The sequence below is a fragment of the Enoplosus armatus genome, chromosome 18, assembly GCF_043641665.1.
Source record: "Enoplosus armatus isolate fEnoArm2 chromosome 18, fEnoArm2.hap1, whole genome shotgun sequence".
Classification (NCBI taxonomy): domain Eukaryota; kingdom Metazoa; phylum Chordata; class Actinopteri; order Centrarchiformes; family Enoplosidae; genus Enoplosus; species Enoplosus armatus.
The window spans coordinates 19,772,710-19,790,055 of NC_092197.1; the positions used below are offsets into that span (position 1 = coordinate 19,772,710).

A 17,346-nucleotide genomic window follows, 5' to 3' on the forward strand; every position below is an offset into this window, starting at 1 on the left:
CCTCTTTCACGCTTATGCCAGAGTCCAACAGTAATTCGACACAATTCCAAAAACAATAATCTCTGCAGTGTGGGGGCCAGGCCATTTTGGTTCCGTCAACAGGCCTCAGTGGGCTGCAGGGAATCTAACTCTGGGAGAGTTTCAGTGCCGTGAAAGAATAATGAACTGAGTGGTGGGAGGTTTTTCCAAACAATGGCGAGATGTTCGAGACGGCGGACATCTGATCGTTCCTCCGTCACTGATAGAGTCATGCAGGGAGGGAGGGAGGGCGGGGGACTGTCGGTCTGAAATGGGTATCTGAGAATCTATCAGCGTCAGCCTGGCTCAAAAGATGCTTACCACTGCAATGTAAACTAATACGTACATCGGACACAGTGTACCAATGGACCGTGCTATTGAGATATTGTTAACAAATGCTAAAAGTCTAACAAGCCATGGTAACAGCCCATAGATGCGGCAACTCTCATTACCCCAAAATATTCAATGTACTATTCCGCTCATTGTAGAGGCCGCAACCAAAGAATGTTTGGTATTCTTGCCTAATAAATTACTTCATTAATTAATCAATGATACAAGTTGTTGTTGACTTTTGTAAGGAGCAAAATAGAGTTAAAGTACTGTTAAATGATGCCATGACTTGAGTCCCATTCAGAGGTGCCCCTCTCTTACGCAACCCAACACAACCCTCTCTTCAGTACAACGAAGTACCTGTAGTGGTGTCGGTGTTTCCGTGATGTAGTGTGCAGTTAGGAGGGAAGCCGGGCCAGTTCCAGCCTCACTGACACAAACAGGAGCCTTTTATTTGTTTTTTGATTAGGCGTGTTGCGTCAGTCCTGATAATTTTACAGGGGATGAATTATTCATTAGTATGAAGTCGGCAGAACATGCAAGTGTTTCCTGGAAATGAAGCTCTGTCCTTCCTGGCTTTACTGACTTAAGCCACGTGAATTTGTCCCTCGGTCTTGAAAGGTTTCCCAGAAGCACGCTTGCCCTTTTTCAGACTGTCTTATGTCCAAGGTTAACCGCAGTGGAATCTACTTGCACCATTGGGTTTGCTTTTTTGTAACGGTGCCCTTCGTGGCGAGTCATGGTACAGTTTGCACTGCCGTGCTAAGCTCTCAATGTTTTGTCATTGTTGCGCAAAGCCGGCCTTTGTGCCGCTTCAGCCATGTAGATAATGTTGACTAACTCATTCTGTGTTGTCTGCACTGTTCTCTGTGCCGTGCGCTCAGCAGCGGGAGCTCTCAGCCACCCCAGATCCAGCTCTTGGGTTGAAGTTAGAATGTCTGCTCGATGCCTGCATAGGTGGCACACAGAGCTGGTGTCGCACAGGAAGGATGCCAAACTGTGGGGAAAAAATGTTAGGACAAGACGGCTTATACCTGTCCCTAACATAGAGAAAGCAAGAGAACCTTTTGTAGAGCGTGCTGTAGTAATTTAGATCCGTTTAGCGTCGAACTGCTGCGGCAGGAAGATTTGGACATCCTCTTGATCCCCGACATAAACGGAGGCCGTAAATCAAATGCAGATCATCGACAAACGTGAGAATCCGCCTCAAATGTGTCGCAGAAGCAGGAGCAAAGCAACCACCGTCTAAAAGTTAAAAGAAATAGTGCCCACCTAAGCCTCCTTTTTAATTAAAAACGGTCACAGCTTTTCCTTCGAAAGTGGCTGCAGACGACATGACATACTGTTTTTAGGACTTGTTATGAGTGAGATTACAAAAATAACTTTGTCCTTGATTTCTATAATTTTCCTAAGCAACACTGCGATGAGCAAAACCGTTTTGGCATCAAAGCTGACCCCCTTCTACTGATCAACCAAACGGGTGCTCCCTGGTTGACAGTGTCCCTAATGCCATGCAAGGGCAGCAGACCTTGTTGTCAGTGTTGCATAATGACATCAGCAGCGTGACCTGACATCACTCCAAGAATGTTGTGTCCCATCGCCCAGCTGTTTCCACAATTTGTGCCAGATGCAGATTTAATTATCTTTTTTTTTTTTTTTTTTGAATTGTTAAGCCAACCTCCGTGCCACATAAAGGTATGCTGTAGTTTGCCTTTTCAAACCGTTCAAAAAGCCACAGTCTTTTGAATGAATCTCATTAAATTAAATCATCCGTGTCGAACCAAGCCTGGTTTTGGTTTAGGGGTTGGTGTCAAAATGCAGTACTTTTTTTTGGGGGGGGGGGGGGGGTACTGACGGAGTATCAAAATCAGATGTATGCCACTTATTTACTCATTCTTTGGTCAGGTCGTCCATGATTTAAATCACAATTTGCCAGTTTTTTTATTGTTTGTACAGCTGGTACTCTGCTTTCATGCGGCTGTCGCACGCCTCAAGATTTTATTTTTTTTTTTTAGCCATTACATCTGGATGGATCCGCTGGGGCCCATTAACCGAGACTCTGCGTCATTACCCAGAGCTGGATGATATCATTACTTCACTTTTAGAGGGTTGCTACTCTCCAGCCTTTTGGACTCCTGCGGGGTTTCTTACAAAGAACACTGGGTTAGACAGCAAATACTTCAAATTAAAGGATGGAAGTGTGACTCATGTGGAGTCAGGGACTTACAGTTGGAGCACGCTGTCTGTGTCCCGGCCTGTTGGCTGTTGAGAAAGGAATTCGTCCTTAATTTCCTGCTTTGTCTCGCGTGCCTGTGTAGATCGGTTGTCTTTTGGACTGATCCCAACGCAGCCAAGGCTTTTACAGGGTTCCCTCGCAGTATGGAAAAGTATTTGATTTTAGTCATTTCCAGGTCTGGGTAAGTATGGAAAAAAGAAGAGAGTATGGATAAATGTTTGTTTCCAGAGAATTGCCTATAATAAACATGGAGCCATTTGTACTCCGATGTCAAATATGGTCTGGAAAGAAGTCTGGAATTTAGATTTTTGGTATGGAACCTTGCTTTTAGTTTTACCCTTACTGATCCTGTGTTGGATACCTGACATTTGGTTTGATCCCAACAGACAGTTTGAACTGTTTGCCTTGTTGTGCTGAACTAGTCCACGAGTGTACCTTGGGGAGGCGTTTATGCTCAAGGCGCTATCCGTTGCAGTATTCTTCGAAACGCCGGGGGGGGGGTTGCACAGGCAAAACATTCTGTAAAGGAGCAAGAAGCCAACAAGTCTTACCGAAAGGTTGCCGTTTCAACAAAGGCTGAAAGTGCACATGCGTCGCGAGCATACGCGCTCAATGCAGGACGCTCAGTAACGTCACTCGGTGTGCCAGGGACACTGCGTAGCGCCGACATAGACCCATGTTTCCTTGATTTCCAAGTCCATCCCCTGTCTGGAACTACTTGTAAAGTTCCCCACTAACACGTGTTGACACAGCTCTCTGAAAATATTATACCTTCTTCTTTATGCTTTGTCAAGGAAACATCCGTTCTCACTTCGTATGCTTTCGTAATTCTTCAGAGTGATACTGTGCTCTGCAGCAACATTGCGTCATGAAAGTGATTCAACCCCACACCTGATGTGTGTGTGTGTGTCTGCAGCTGCTGCTGCTGCTACAAGGTATGCAAAATTTCAGTGTCACGGTGACTCTGGCATGACGAGGAAGTGAAGATTTTGCAGCACATCTCGCGTGGCTTTGTTTCCACTGGTTCTTTCCAAGCGTCTTGCCTGGACGTCTTTCTTTCAGTCCAAAAACCATTGAAGTTTGATACCGAGTCCTAATTGGAACCTGCACTACCAGTGTTGCAGGAAGTCGGGTATTCTCCGACGAGGCGCGTCGAGAGCCAAGTCCTGCTCCCACTTCCACAAGCAGCTTCTAGTCCCCTAGCCTCCGTTCCTCAATGTGTTTCTTGAATTTTGACTTGATTTTTCGGCTATTTTCTTCAGAACATCACGGTTACTCAAGTGTTGACAAAATAACCCCTTCACCTGAACAGAATACCTTAACATCACATTTTGACTTAGAATTGTCGTATAAAACCCTTGATGAGGAAAGAGACCCTTGGTGCAGGAGCTCACCCTCCGACATGGAGAGGGGATCCTGGCCCTCGACAGCCTGTTCAGCTGCCGCGGCCAGATCGCTGCAGTGTTGCTGAGTCATCGAGGGGACACGGGCAAGGGTGTTCATGTTGACAGATGGCCCAGGTGAAGTGATGCAGAGTGATGCTCAATGCCTCCCTCCCGCAGCTCGGCTCTGTACATGCCAGAGGCCCGGCACTCTTGGATAATTCATAGCGCCTATTTATACGCCCATTGTAACGGAGAGCCCCTCTCTGCCGAGAGATGTTGACTCATATTTGTTTAATGGTTCCTCCCTCTATCATACCACAGACTGTGCTCCATTTTCTAGACATTCTTAAAGCCCTCTGGATGCATCCGTGTTAGTTTAGATGCAGTAAATTCTGAACGAGCACTTGCACAAAGAAACACAGGCCATTCTCTAATGAGGACATTGAGGGGAGATAATGGCTCCTTATTTCCGCAACATTAATTCCATGAGGACAACAAGAGCCGTAAATATGGCTTTCATTCACTAAATAATTGCAGTTGGTGCTACTTTTCTGGAAAGGGAGGAAATATGCCTTTTTTTTTTTTTGGATGGAGATCGATTCACCCTCTCCCTCGCAGTGATGCCGTGAGCTCAACTGATGCCGTGCCCATCTTTTTAGAGAGATTTTAGAGGGAGATGATTCGATCGTTGCTCTTCCACGTTATCTTGCGCCACCTGCTCATTTGAAATACATGCATTTGTTATCCTTAACAGAGCAATCATTGCCCCGAACGCAAAGTCTTCGGTCACCATGAAATGCCTGTGATGCGACTCGCTGTTTTGTCGGCTTCAGTAACCTCCATAATATGCACCGCTGAGAAGTGTTAATTTGCGCAATTAGTCAGTGTTTGTCACTCCCGGGATGTGCACGCTACTGTCCTCATCAGCGGACATGGACCCCCCCCCCCCCCCCCCCCCCCATGCCCACATCAATGCTGCTCAGTGACCTGGGTCTGCACAGCAGGCCAGAACTACACCACCACACTTCCTTTTCCACTGCTGTAAAATGACACGGTCATCCTTCCTTATCCAAAGGGAAACTGTCTGATCATGAAATGCAATGTAAAGAGACCCCATTTTTCACATGGGAACGTAAATGATTCGTTTGAACAGGACGTCCGGAAAGTATCTCTATGGAGAGCAAGTCAGACGTTGACAATGTCTGATCGTAGATTATTTCTACACAATGCCATTTAGGTCAGGTAAACATCTGCAGTTGTTGCCGGTAAGTTAGGAATTTCCAAGTCAAAACGGAGAATTTGATTTCGCGGCATGATGCATTGTTTTTAATGGGGTTGCGTAACCCGCTCTTAACGTGCCCAGTCCATTATGACAGCGTTATTCTAAAAATACAGCAGCTATAGACTCTGTGCGTGCTTCTGTCCGTCGGCAGTGGAAACGTATTGAACATTAGTAGACGTTAGCAGCATGTCGATGGCCTCCAGCGCGAACAAGTGGAACTGAGTCGATGCTTACTCACACTCTGAACCAGAAGCCTTTTTTATGACGGAAATGTATGGAACCTTTTTCCTGTGTATTGATGTATCAGTAAACGCTTTCATGCTTCCCCAAAAAGATCCTACTGGTTCTGTCCATTTTTGTCATGAGACACATTTTTTTCACTCTTTTGATCAGATAGTTCCTGATTTAAATCCCAACATTGGCACTTTTAGACTTCTTAGGCAAAGTTATTTGACTACAGGTTTTGTAGTAAAACATGTTAACATGTTTCTCAGAGTATCCCAAGGAGTGTTGTTTTGGTATCTGTACAAACATGATACCCAACCCTATTACCTCTCATAGTGGCAATTTTAGGCCAAATGACCAACTTTGTTGATTATATAATGGCTGTATTTCTATGAAAGGTTCCCTGCAGAGTACTCTGGCAGCATTATGAGGCTGTTTTTCTTTTTTTTTTTAATGAGTGGGTCCCTGTTATGTTTATCTGTGTTGAACATTAAACTGAGCAGTCTTACTTCTGTCGCAAGGTCAGATTTGAACCTTGAAAATACAAAATGTTTCCCCTCAGCATGAAAACCAATACACTAAACCAGCACCTAATCTCACTTGCAGTCAAAATGAATGAAGTGTTGATGTAGAAAAGCCCCAACTTTTCTTTGGAAAGGCGAAATAAACTTTCTTCTACAATTTACAGTGCCAGGCAGTATTTATTTTTTAATTACCGTTTACTTCTACTCAATTTTGAAAAAGGACTGCTCTGTTGAGGAGACATTAAGGCCGAAAGAGAAATATGTTTTGGAGCGTGTCTCAGCCATGAGGATTTCTTCCTTGTACCAACAACAGCCACACCCGAGATTCATCTCATTTGACCAAATTTGAATGTCCTGGCTCCAAGGTTACCACGAGTAGCAATGCTAGAAATCCAGGATTTAAAAGACTATGGGTGACAATGCCAGTGTTTCCTCGCAGTCTATATGTTCCTCATGTAAACATGACTTTTTGTGTTTTTTTTTTTTTTTTTTTGTAGGAGCCATTTGAGGATGGATTTGCCAACGGTGATGAGCTGACCCCGGCTGAGGAGACTGCTGCTAAGGACGCAGCCGACTCCAAAGGAGTGGTCAAGTTTGGCTGGATTAAGGGGGTGCTGGTGAGTCGCTTTTCTTGCCTCTCTTGTCTTTACTTGAGGAGGATTCTCATTCGTCAAGTCCCCCCCACAAGCACTGTTGTAAAAATCACAATGTAAAGTCAGGGAACATACAAACACATCAGGTAACGGTTCATTAGTGCTACTTTTAGAATTAGTATTACTGTTACTTCTTTTGCACTTGGAGCCAAAACCACTAAAGCATACTGAAAGTGAAATATATGATATATGATTTATATAATACATAGCTGTGCTGTTTGTCCATTGTATCAACGGTTCTACATATGGGTCACGTTTTCAAGCTCTGCTATAAAAAAAAAAAAAAGGACCAACAAATCTAACAACTGTATTAATCTTAATGTCATGTCCTCGCCTTCACGTGTCCAAGGCGCTCAGTTGAACTCAAGCCAAGCGGCTCACAGGTGATGAAGTGCGCCTCTACATAATTTGAACTGTACGCACAAGTAGATGACACCCTGTTAAGGATTTTGGACCCCGGGTGTGAATCACCGGGCGGTGCAGATAGCGGTTGGTGGTTCGGCGGTGGTTAAATCAACGGGAGGAAGGAATCGCTCGCAATGACTGAGAGACGTGGTTCACGCTGAGCCCTGTTCTGACACGTGTTTAGTTTTACAGAGAAAGTGTCGTCAGCAGAGGACGATTTCCCTTCATGTCAAGACATGTCTGGATATTATCACCCTGCTTTTATTTTGACGTGACGGTGTCCTTACTTCCTCTCTAATATAAACACTAATTCTCATGTTTCTCGGTTTCTAATGGCTTTTATCAAGTGGTGGAGGACATGGTCTCAATACTCAGGTGATCCCTGGAGTTTGGTAGCTAGGCAACCAAATGATAACATCATAAGATTCTGCTCCTGGGGGTTTTGTGTCATTTGTAAATCGAAGTTCCTTGCAATAAAATACTTTTGTCTAAATTGCAATGTGAGGAGGTATAAAGATAGTTATAATTCCACAAGATAAAACTTATAAAGTCTTATAAAGTTGTTATTCTGCGTGATCAAAACGTAGGAGAATGAAGGCGAACATTTCCATGACAAAGGCATACATCAAATTATGATAACAAAATATAAAAAGGTTCATAGAAGGTCATTCTCAACTTTCCTGACTTCATGCTGATAATATTGACTTTTTCACTTTGATTCATCCATGAATTAAATCCCAGCTTTATTCAAGTTATATGACTTCTTTTTTTTTTTTTTCCCCCCCACGTAGAAAATTCTGATCAGATTCTTCCCCATCAGTGGCCCTAATGAAATATGAAACGGATGTATAGGCGTTGATTCGGTGCAGCTTAAGCAAAGGGGAGGAGGGGTCGGCCATTTCGGCCTGCTCCTGGCTCCACTTTTGCTGCAGCGCAACTCAGCCCCCTTGTTCGCTTCGAGAAGTCAAGTTAAGTGACTTCAGCAGCTATTGTTGCTGCGGTCAAGTCTCCAGAGTTGAACAAATCTCCGTCTGGAAGTGAGCACAAAGACGCAAACCACCGTGCAGTGGTGTGGTGTTTTTAAAGCCGCCAAAATAGTCATGCTGAGTTTTTTTTGTTTTGTTTTGTTTTATGTGCCTTGTGGCAACACGCCGCCACCAACTGGGCTAGTTAGACAAATATATACTCAACAGCATTCCATCTTTTCCACTCATCTGTGTGGCTGTGCTTTGTTTTACAACAGACAACTTGTTGCTGTTTGCAGCCACTGCCGCCTTACAGGACACGTCTGCGGCGAAGTCCTTGAGCCGCATGCAGCTTTCAAAAGTTCACCCAAATAATTCTGAATGTCAAATAATGGCAGAAACCTTCATGAGTAACCCCCCGGCAGTATCCATCACTCATCCAGACTGAAAACCTAATTTTTGTTGGCTGAATTGAACCTCACTCCCGCCGTCCAATGCGTCCACGGTAACGGCCCCTTCCTCTCTGCAGGTCCGCTGCATGTTGAACATTTGGGGTGTGATGCTCTTCATCCGCATGTCATGGATCGTGGGTCAGGCTGGAATTGGTAAGCGGAAAAAAACAATTACCTCATTCATTTTATCGGTATGTTTACAGGAAATGTGTGAGTTTGTGTTTTAGGACACGGGAAGTTGCGTGCGTGTGTGTGTGCAATCTACTTGCTGTGAAGGCGTGAGAACGCTGTTGCTTCACAAGAAAGAGTAGATGGTGTAAGACCCCTTGTTCCTCTTTTTGTAAAAATGTGTAATATCTTTTGTTTTTCTGCGTTGCAAAGCCCCGCTGAGGAACAACCGGAGCAGACGGCTATGGCAGAGCTAATCGGACAAACGTTCAGAAACGACAAAATCGCATCACAATGACCACTTTACCCGCACATTTATGGATAAACCACAAAAGTTTCACCCATCCAGTTTTGATTCTCTGTCTTATCAGCTGTCGCATCACACCATCAAAGTGCCCTGCTGCCCCCCCCCCACTTTACAGACTGTTTTGAATCAGTCATGATGTGACAGCTGGAGCAGATTGAGGCTACAAACAAACCAGACACCTTGCGTTTCACAATTTAGCCCACTTCTGATAAATACCGTTGACTTGCATTATTACTTTTACAACAGTATACCTTTTTTTTTTTTTTGAAGTTTTTGAGCTTGACTTCTGTCTTCCAGGCCAGCCATTGTTTTCGGTTGACTGCAGTACGCTGTGGTTATTGTTGCATGACAATGCAACGAAGACTTGAAATTTTTGTGTTTACAGCTGTGTTACCATGCAACAGCCACACTGGCAAAAAAACATGAGAAACCAGTCACGATGTTCCCTGTAATGATTAATACTGTATGTCAAGTCTCTACAAGATGATTTTCATGCTGGAAACAAGTTGCTTTCTGAACGGTGGAGAAAAAAAGCACTGTAAAATGTAAAACACAAAATCTGAAGTATACACGACTAGTAGATTTGAAACATGCCAAAATATGTTAATGGTCCGAGAGTGGATGTTCATTCTTGACCTTTTTATAGCCCCTTTTGAAAATTGACGGTGCTAAATTCCTTTCACAATAATCTTCTCGTAGCGCACTTTTCAAAAGCCCCCGGTTCCAAAGTGCCTCACGCAAGGCAGCAAATTTTAAAATCAACGAATGAAATGAAATCCGATCAAATGCAAAGCTGCAGATAACCAAAAGACCAGAGTAAAATAGGTCCAAACTGATTGCAGCATTTAAAAGAAATAGGCGCAAGTTAAAATCAGGATGGCCTCTGCAAAAGAAAAGTATATTTTGCCATTGTGTTGGGGTGGAAGCCGAAATCTCAGACGTATCTGGACATAACCTGGACACGAAACCCACACGTTTAACATGGAGAAACGTTTTGGGCCAAACTACCTTTTTAATGCCCTCCCTTTTCCCCCTTGTTACTCATTTTAATACTCGCCTTTTTGACTGACGTTCGATAATCCGGGCTTCAGAGAAACGAAGCAGCCAGCCGCCGGCCAGGAGCCCGTTTGATACACAGGTTCGACCTCGACGTGACAGAGGCCGCACATAACTGACAAATTCAAACGTCACCGTTCCAGAACCGTTGGCAAGCAGGGCCCGTGTTTGTTGACATTTCGGTGCTCATTGGGTGGTCATTTCGGACCCCGTGTCCAACACCCTGCGTCGGGTTGCTATTCCACTTCACACGCAACAAAACTCCCCACTGTCCTCGGCCCCCGGCGCTTGTTGATAACTCCCCACTTTGATGTGAAATATCACCGCGGAGCGACACATGTGGCGGGCTGCACGGCGGTAGCTCGTCTCCGTGGCTGTGCTGTTACTTTTCACAGAGCTCTCCGAGCGATTGGAAGGCCCGCTAGAAAACCGTTAATGATGTTGCACATTCCTTTCATTCAAGAGATTTTTTTGAAAGTGTTTTTTTTTCTTTTCTTCTGCAGCTCTCTCCTGTTTGATCGTCGCCATGGCTACCGTAGTGACAACCATCACGGGCCTCTCCACCTCTGCCATCGCCACCAACGGATTTGTACGAGGAGGTATGGATCGCTTTCTTTTCTGTAGGTGCAAGAGAGTATTTCGCCAAAGCGGAAAAACACTAGTGACCAGTGATTGACTTTAATCCTCCCACGGAGCGGCGGAGTTCTCATGTAACGTTTGGCCTCTTCCTGCTGCTACGTGTGAAACGAGGTAGTCCACAGGTGTGATTTTAAGCAGCATGACCAGCTATCAGTCATCCCCTCACAGTGTAGCGTTATGTGTGCGGCTTGATTTGGAGTCGGATGAAAGAGAGGTTTAACTTTATCTCTCAGTGAGAGGAGAAATTCAAGAAGTTGCCAGGTTGCAACACTTTGTGTGGAAGTGAATGGAAGCCGTGGCGGCTCTGCCTGGGTGGCCTGACATGGATATTAATACATTCCTCAGTCACCGGATCATGCAAAATAGGCCCGTAATTAGTACAATCTTTCATATTGAGATGAAGAATAAATCAACAAGTTCACTTTGTGCCAGGACTTTTGGCACTCTGAAGGCTCCATTATGATCCAACTAAGCATGACAGTTCGTTGTTGACCTTGGAAACAAAACAAAACCCAACTCGAGGTCCAATTATTAGCTTTATCTGGAGCTCTCAACCACCACACGTGGTCCTCATTGACGCATTTAAACAGCTGCTTCTCAGATGGATGAACTCGCCGGGGATCAGAGCACAGAATGCTTCAGGTGCTGGGGCACTGGTGGGAACATTGAGAAGAACTCCGGAACACTGTCTCTCTTACTGCAGAAATATGTATCTGATCACAACGTTTCGGTCTGTCCGACCTTCATCAGGTATATGGGCAGCATCACAACACTACCATATATTATATACAGTCTGTACACACAGGAGCTGCCTCAACCATCCAATCTTCCAATCGGGGGACTACAGCGATTGGTTTGACTGATGATCACCTTGACCCTTACTTACCCATATTAGCGGCCTTTTTAGCACCTACTTTCAACTCTCTTTTTTTTCTATTGGTGACCAACTGAGATTTACTGGTTGCAGGTTGCACCAACATTCTCCCATTAAGCCCTAATCAAGGACGAAGTCTAAACTGTTATTTACACCCTCCATGGGACACATTCTTGCTGCATGTTTTAGTCTTAGCAGTGTGATATGTGATCCTGGAACTAAAATAACATTGATGTGGAGCTCGGGCTGCTCTGGGGACCTCTGCCGACTGTTGGGTTTTGGTTGGCTGCGGTGTCGCAATCTGAGAGGGTTGTGCATAATTGACCGTTGATAATTGTGCTAATGGAAGCCCCCGATGGTCTCATTTGGCCCAAAGTACAGACAGTTCTGCGGAGGGTTATGTAAGCAGATGAGTCAGGCTCTAACTCTGGTCGTGACACTGACAACGACTCACACGATGACATTTTGGACCATATTTTTGCTCTGCAGGGGCAGGCTGCTGACAATTATACCAATACCACAATAATTAACATTTACTTCCATTCCTTTTTTTTATCTCCAGGTGGAGCATATTACTTGATTTCGAGGAGTCTGGGCCCAGAGTTTGGAGGCTCTATTGGTCTGATCTTTGCCTTCGCCAATGCAGTGGCCGTAGCCATGTATGTGGTGGGCTTTGCTGAAACTGTCGTGGAACTTCTTGCCGTAAGTCTCTCTCTGTGTCTTAAAGTGCTTTTCAGGCAGTTAGTGATTTACTGCCGCATCTCTAGTCTTGGTTGGTGCAGCTTTCCTGGCTACATCTGAGTATACCCGACCTTTCCCAAGCCCTACAGTCAGGTTACTGCTATGGACTGAGGGAATGGTTAGCAAAGCTAACTAATACCAACATTAATTGGACCACCATTTAAGGGCTGTCCATGCACTAGCTATACTCACTTATCCTTTCTGTCTTCAAACAAATATTTGTCTTTTTGAAATAAGTCAAAATACCAAAGATATCAAAATGTTGCAGTTCATCGTTATTCCATTTAACAACTCCTGGTATTGTCTCACAGGGTGTAGATGCCATCATGACGGACGAAATTAACGACATCCGAATCATCGGCACCATCACAGTAATCCTTCTCCTGGGCATCTCGGTGGCAGGAATGGAATGGGAGGCCAAGGTATGAACAGGGTCCCATCTCTGATACAGCAAACGTGAACACGAGTAGAGCCGAGAAGTGTTTAAGTCCCAAGTCCTGATGAAAATTCCCACAACAGGACACACAGATTGACGCATACATTGGTTTGAGAGATCAGTTGGGACTAATGGATCGGGTCATTTCCTTCTCTGCAGGCCCAGATCTTCTTGCTCATCGTCCTCCTCACCGCCATCGTCAACTACTTCATCGGAACCTTCATTCCCGTCAAGTCCAAGGAATCTGTGGGCTTCTTTGGCTATGATGGTATGACCACGCACTGATTTCTCAAGTGAAACTTCTTTTAAGGCTGAATTAACGTCTCTACTACCTCATGGCCCACTTTTTTTTGGTGTTCAAAACTATTTTTTTTTTCTGTCAGGTACGATCATGTGGGAAAACATGGGTCCGGAATTCCGCGGAGAGACGTTCTTCTCCGTCTTCTCCATCTTCTTCCCCGCCGCCACTGGTATTTTGGCCGGAGCCAACATTTCCGGAGACCTTGCTGTAAGTCACCTGTTATTATTAACAAAACACCCTCGGGGGAAAAAGAGAGGATACATCTGAAGGGGTTTATCCTGATGGCAAAGCAAGCAAGCAAACTCGCTCACAGTGACGTTGCAAACGGTGAAACAGTGATTGAGCCGATGACCTTCAGTGTGGCAGTCAGAGGATTGAAGACACAATCTAAAAGCCCTTTATTGATAAGGATTAAAAGGTTTGTGCAGTTTATTGATGGCTTGTTATCTGTGTGCTGTGGTTGTTTTGTTGCAGGACCCACAGCTGGCCATTCCCAGAGGAACCCTTCTGGCCATAGTGATCACAGCAATAGTCTACCTGGGTGTTGCGGTTTCAACAGGTGCAGTAGTACCTACCGAATGGGACGTTCTCACATTTCTTAACAGAGTTTTAGTATGTGTGTAACACTTTTTTTTTTCCCCACACCAGGCTCCTGCATTGTGAGAGACGCCAGTGGAAACATGAACGACACACTCAGTTCGCAATTCATGGGGAATTGCTCTGACGCTGCCTGCAAATTTGGCTACGACTTCTCTACCTGTAAGAGTGAAAAAGACGGCTGCTCCTTTGGACTCCACAATGACTTCCAGGTATGAAGCAACTCTTATCACAAGATTAGGTTTGTAAGTATTGATTTCAGAGAGAGTGGGTAATACACAATAGTGTCGGTCGTGCAAAGTGAAAAGCGTTGAATTTCCATTTAATCTTCCGTTCAGGTGATGAGCCTGGTTTCTGGTTTTGGGCCCATCATCACTGCTGGAATTTTCTCTGCCACTCTGTCATCAGCGCTGGCCTCTTTAGTCAGCGCACCAAAAGTTTTTCAGGTAAAGCCCAACCTAAACCGCTTGAGGGTATCCAAGGAAATTACGTGTACAACTTTTGCAGTTTGTGATTGCGAACAACTAAGACGTTACGTGATGTTTTTTTTTTTTCCTTTTCCACAGGCTTTATGCAAGGACAACATCTACCCTGGCCTGAGCATGTTCGCCAAAGGCTATGGCAAGAACAATGAGCCCCTCCGAGGCTACATCCTGACCTTCGGTATCGCTCTGGCCTTCATCCTCATCGGTACGGCTGCACACACTGCTTGCTTGCACTCTGACAATTAGGCATCGTTATTGTATGAGATCACAATAAACACCACTAAAACAAGACGAGGAGCCTGGGGGCTGTAGTATTCACGCTACAAAACAAAAAATATTGGACTGAATTAACAATAAAACTGTGCATGTTTGTGGTAAGGCTTTAGTTTTACAGGTCTGTAATTTCAGAATCGTTTCCTGGAAAGAACGATGAGATTTGGTACAAATTACAGGCAAAATAAAGACGACATAAATGAAGTTTCCAATAATAAATGAATAATGAATGGACACTCCTATTTTGCCTATAATTAGTACCGAATGACAGAACTTTGCAGAAAACTTCCCAGAAAAATATTTGGAAAATTACGGACCCCTTCAATAAAACGTTAGCAACTGTGCTGTTCTTAGAGATGGAGCATATGAAGTTTGACAGTAATATGTACTACGGCACATTTCTTCTAATGCCACCTGGGTCATCAAGGGGTGTTGGGTGTAATCTTGAGGGGACCATGGATGTCCAGTGCAAATTGACCATTAGCTCTGACCAAAGGACGGACTGACATTGCTATAGTTTTGATGCCAGCAGGATAAATTATGACTTTTTCCAGTATGACTCAATTGGATCAAATTATAAGCCAGTTTTTGGCTGTCGCTGAAAGGACCGGAGGATAATGAAATTGCAGGTGGGAGTTTTGGCACACTCTGAGTTGACCCTTTGATGTTTTCTTCTTTCAGCGGAGTTGAACATAATTGCCCCCATCATCTCCAACTTCTTCTTGGCGTCCTACGCCTTGATCAACTTCTCGGTGTTCCATGCCTCACTGGCGAACTCACCAGGTAAGCTCAAGACCAAGAAGCGGGGGGGGGGGGGGGGGGGGGCAGTAAAACATGCCAGATCCAGAAGTTAAGAACAACAAAGGAACTTATCGTGAGAGACATCCCTTATCTAATTGTAAAAACTAGCAGCTCATCAGCCATGATAGCAGAGTCACGGGTCATGTGGTGTTTAACGATGATTGTGATGGAAAATGACGTGGTTTCAAAAGGAATTACTCGAAGCACTTAGACATGTCCTGAGCTGTAGAGTGCCTCAAAGAGCTTAGAGGCAGTGTTTTCCAGCTCACACGGCCCTATCAGACTGCCCACGGACAAGCTTACAGAAAATCTGAGGTAGAATTCATGTGTACATTCTGTGTACTGCAGTAGCAGTCAGGTGATCCCTTTTTTTCTTTGAACAGGGGACATCGATCAGCATGGCTACAAATGTGCCAGTGTTATCCCATTGTCAGATGTTGAATTAGCCATTAAAGTAACAACAAACCAGACAACATGAGAGGGCAGGTGAAACGTAAAAGCAGCTAAACAGAGCGTTAGAAGTATGTGGATCCGGAATACCATCCAAATCAAAATGCTATCCCGACAATTAGTCGTAAGTGTTGATTAAGGGTGTAACAAGGGTGGCTGTTTTGGCCTGGTCACACCAGATGCAGAGAGGAAGTTTGCTGTGACTACTCACAAGCGTGGCTGGTGTGCTATCTGCTAACATGCCAACCGGGAACATGGCAGTGCTCGTCAGTCAAAGCTGACCAAAGTTAACCTCAACGCTACAGACTTGCATGAATTTAACACAGCGAGCCGGTCTGGTTTTTTTTTTTTCCTTTTGAAATCTAGCAGTTTTGGAATGCTGGTGTGAATGGCCATTTTACTTTTGGGTACCGTAAGCCAGAGAGTTATGGTGATGTTCCATAAATGGTCTAACGCTTTTAGGTCCAGTGAAAGTTCCTTTTTTTTTTTTTTTTTTTTTAATGCACCTACCATGCCATATAAACAACACAGTTCCAAAATACTTTATGCTAGTTTGTCATTAAACTTGCCAGGAAATTACAAATCTCGTCTTCAACAGACATCTGAACAAAAAAAACTCAATTAACATAAAGTGCGATGTTCAGACTCACAGATCACCACTCGCTTGCTCCTGAGCTTTCGACAGTGTTTCACGTTGATGGCACAATAAGCCTTGTCAAGTGTCACATACAGTAGTTTAAAACAGAAATGACGAAAGAGTTTGTGATGTAAAAGATTTCCAATGAATGGTAATGCATTTTCTGTCAAAATGAAAGTTATTTACCGATACCAATTACAATTACTTCCTTGTTACTGGAATTGTAGCTATATATTGCAGCCCCCCCCCCCCAATTACTCAATCATTGTATTCATTATATGGTTCCATTTTAAAATGTGTTTCTACAGAAGTGTGCGGGTCACTGCCACATCAAATGAGTAATTTCATGTGATTCACTGGGTAATGATTTTGAGGGACAGTTGTGTTTCAATTGGAACAAAAAGCCTCTGGCACTTTGAAGCCCCCCCCCCCCCCCCCCCTTTTTTTTTAATGTAGAGTACGTCGTGTCATTGTTTTGTTTGGCCCTACTGTTTCACCACAGATGAATCGGAGCAGTAATGTTGGACAATGCACTAGCATGAATTATCTCTTGGCTGACACAAACTGGGTATTTAGGTGAGGGACTGATATCTATGCTCTCGCAGAACTACCTTGAAATATCTCAATACTTTGTCAGAGGTGATGTTGTACAAAAAATTCTACCCTGTATATTTGCTCTGTATTTGTTCTTAAAGGGTTCAAGCAAAATTTTGCAACTTGCCTTCAGTGGTATCCACCTATGCAGATAGTTTTGGTTTTATTTGTCCAGGTTATGGGATGTCTGTTTTCTGCTTACAATCCAATACAATGGGATTTGGTATGTGATGCATAAAGAATTGAGGGGGGGAAAAAGACTGAAACAGCCACATCTTTTCATTAGGTAACATTAGCAGACTTCTCATGTTGACTGTGACTCCATAAGTTACTTGGCTGTTGTCTGGTTAATGTGCTCCCTGCAAGCTGGGACCACCAAGGACCATTTGTAGAACAATCCTAGCTGATTGCGTCGTGTCAAATTCAGGAATCGGAATCTTCGAGTCCGAGATCAGATAGCCGGTCTGAAGGCTAGTCGTCATACATTTCGTCAACACTGTATATCTCCTGCC

General features: G+C 44.3%; 1 protein-coding gene across 3 annotated transcripts in view; it reads left to right on the forward strand.

The window, feature by feature from the left end:
• slc12a2 (solute carrier family 12 member 2) overlaps positions 1–17,346 on the forward strand; it is a 46,506-nt gene that overhangs the window by 11,366 nt on the left and 17,794 nt on the right. For 2 of the 3 annotated variants that reach the window (XM_070924704.1, XM_070924707.1), the window contains exons 2-13: positions 6,498–6,617; positions 8,553–8,628; positions 10,510–10,605; positions 12,082–12,221; positions 12,572–12,682; positions 12,856–12,964; positions 13,080–13,204; positions 13,472–13,556; positions 13,646–13,806; positions 13,933–14,040; positions 14,161–14,284; positions 15,034–15,135. In XM_070924704.1, the coding sequence (XP_070780805.1) occupies positions 6,498–6,617; positions 8,553–8,628; positions 10,510–10,605; positions 12,082–12,221; positions 12,572–12,682; positions 12,856–12,964; positions 13,080–13,204; positions 13,472–13,556; positions 13,646–13,806; positions 13,933–14,040; positions 14,161–14,284; positions 15,034–15,135 (1,357 nt within the window). Of the gene's footprint in view, positions 1–3,846; positions 3,865–6,497; positions 6,618–8,552; positions 8,629–10,509; positions 10,606–12,081; positions 12,222–12,571; positions 12,683–12,855; positions 12,965–13,079; positions 13,205–13,471; positions 13,557–13,645; positions 13,807–13,932; positions 14,041–14,160; positions 14,285–15,033; positions 15,136–17,346 lie in introns of all 3 variants that reach the window. The other variant, XM_070924706.1, reaches the window with a different exon arrangement.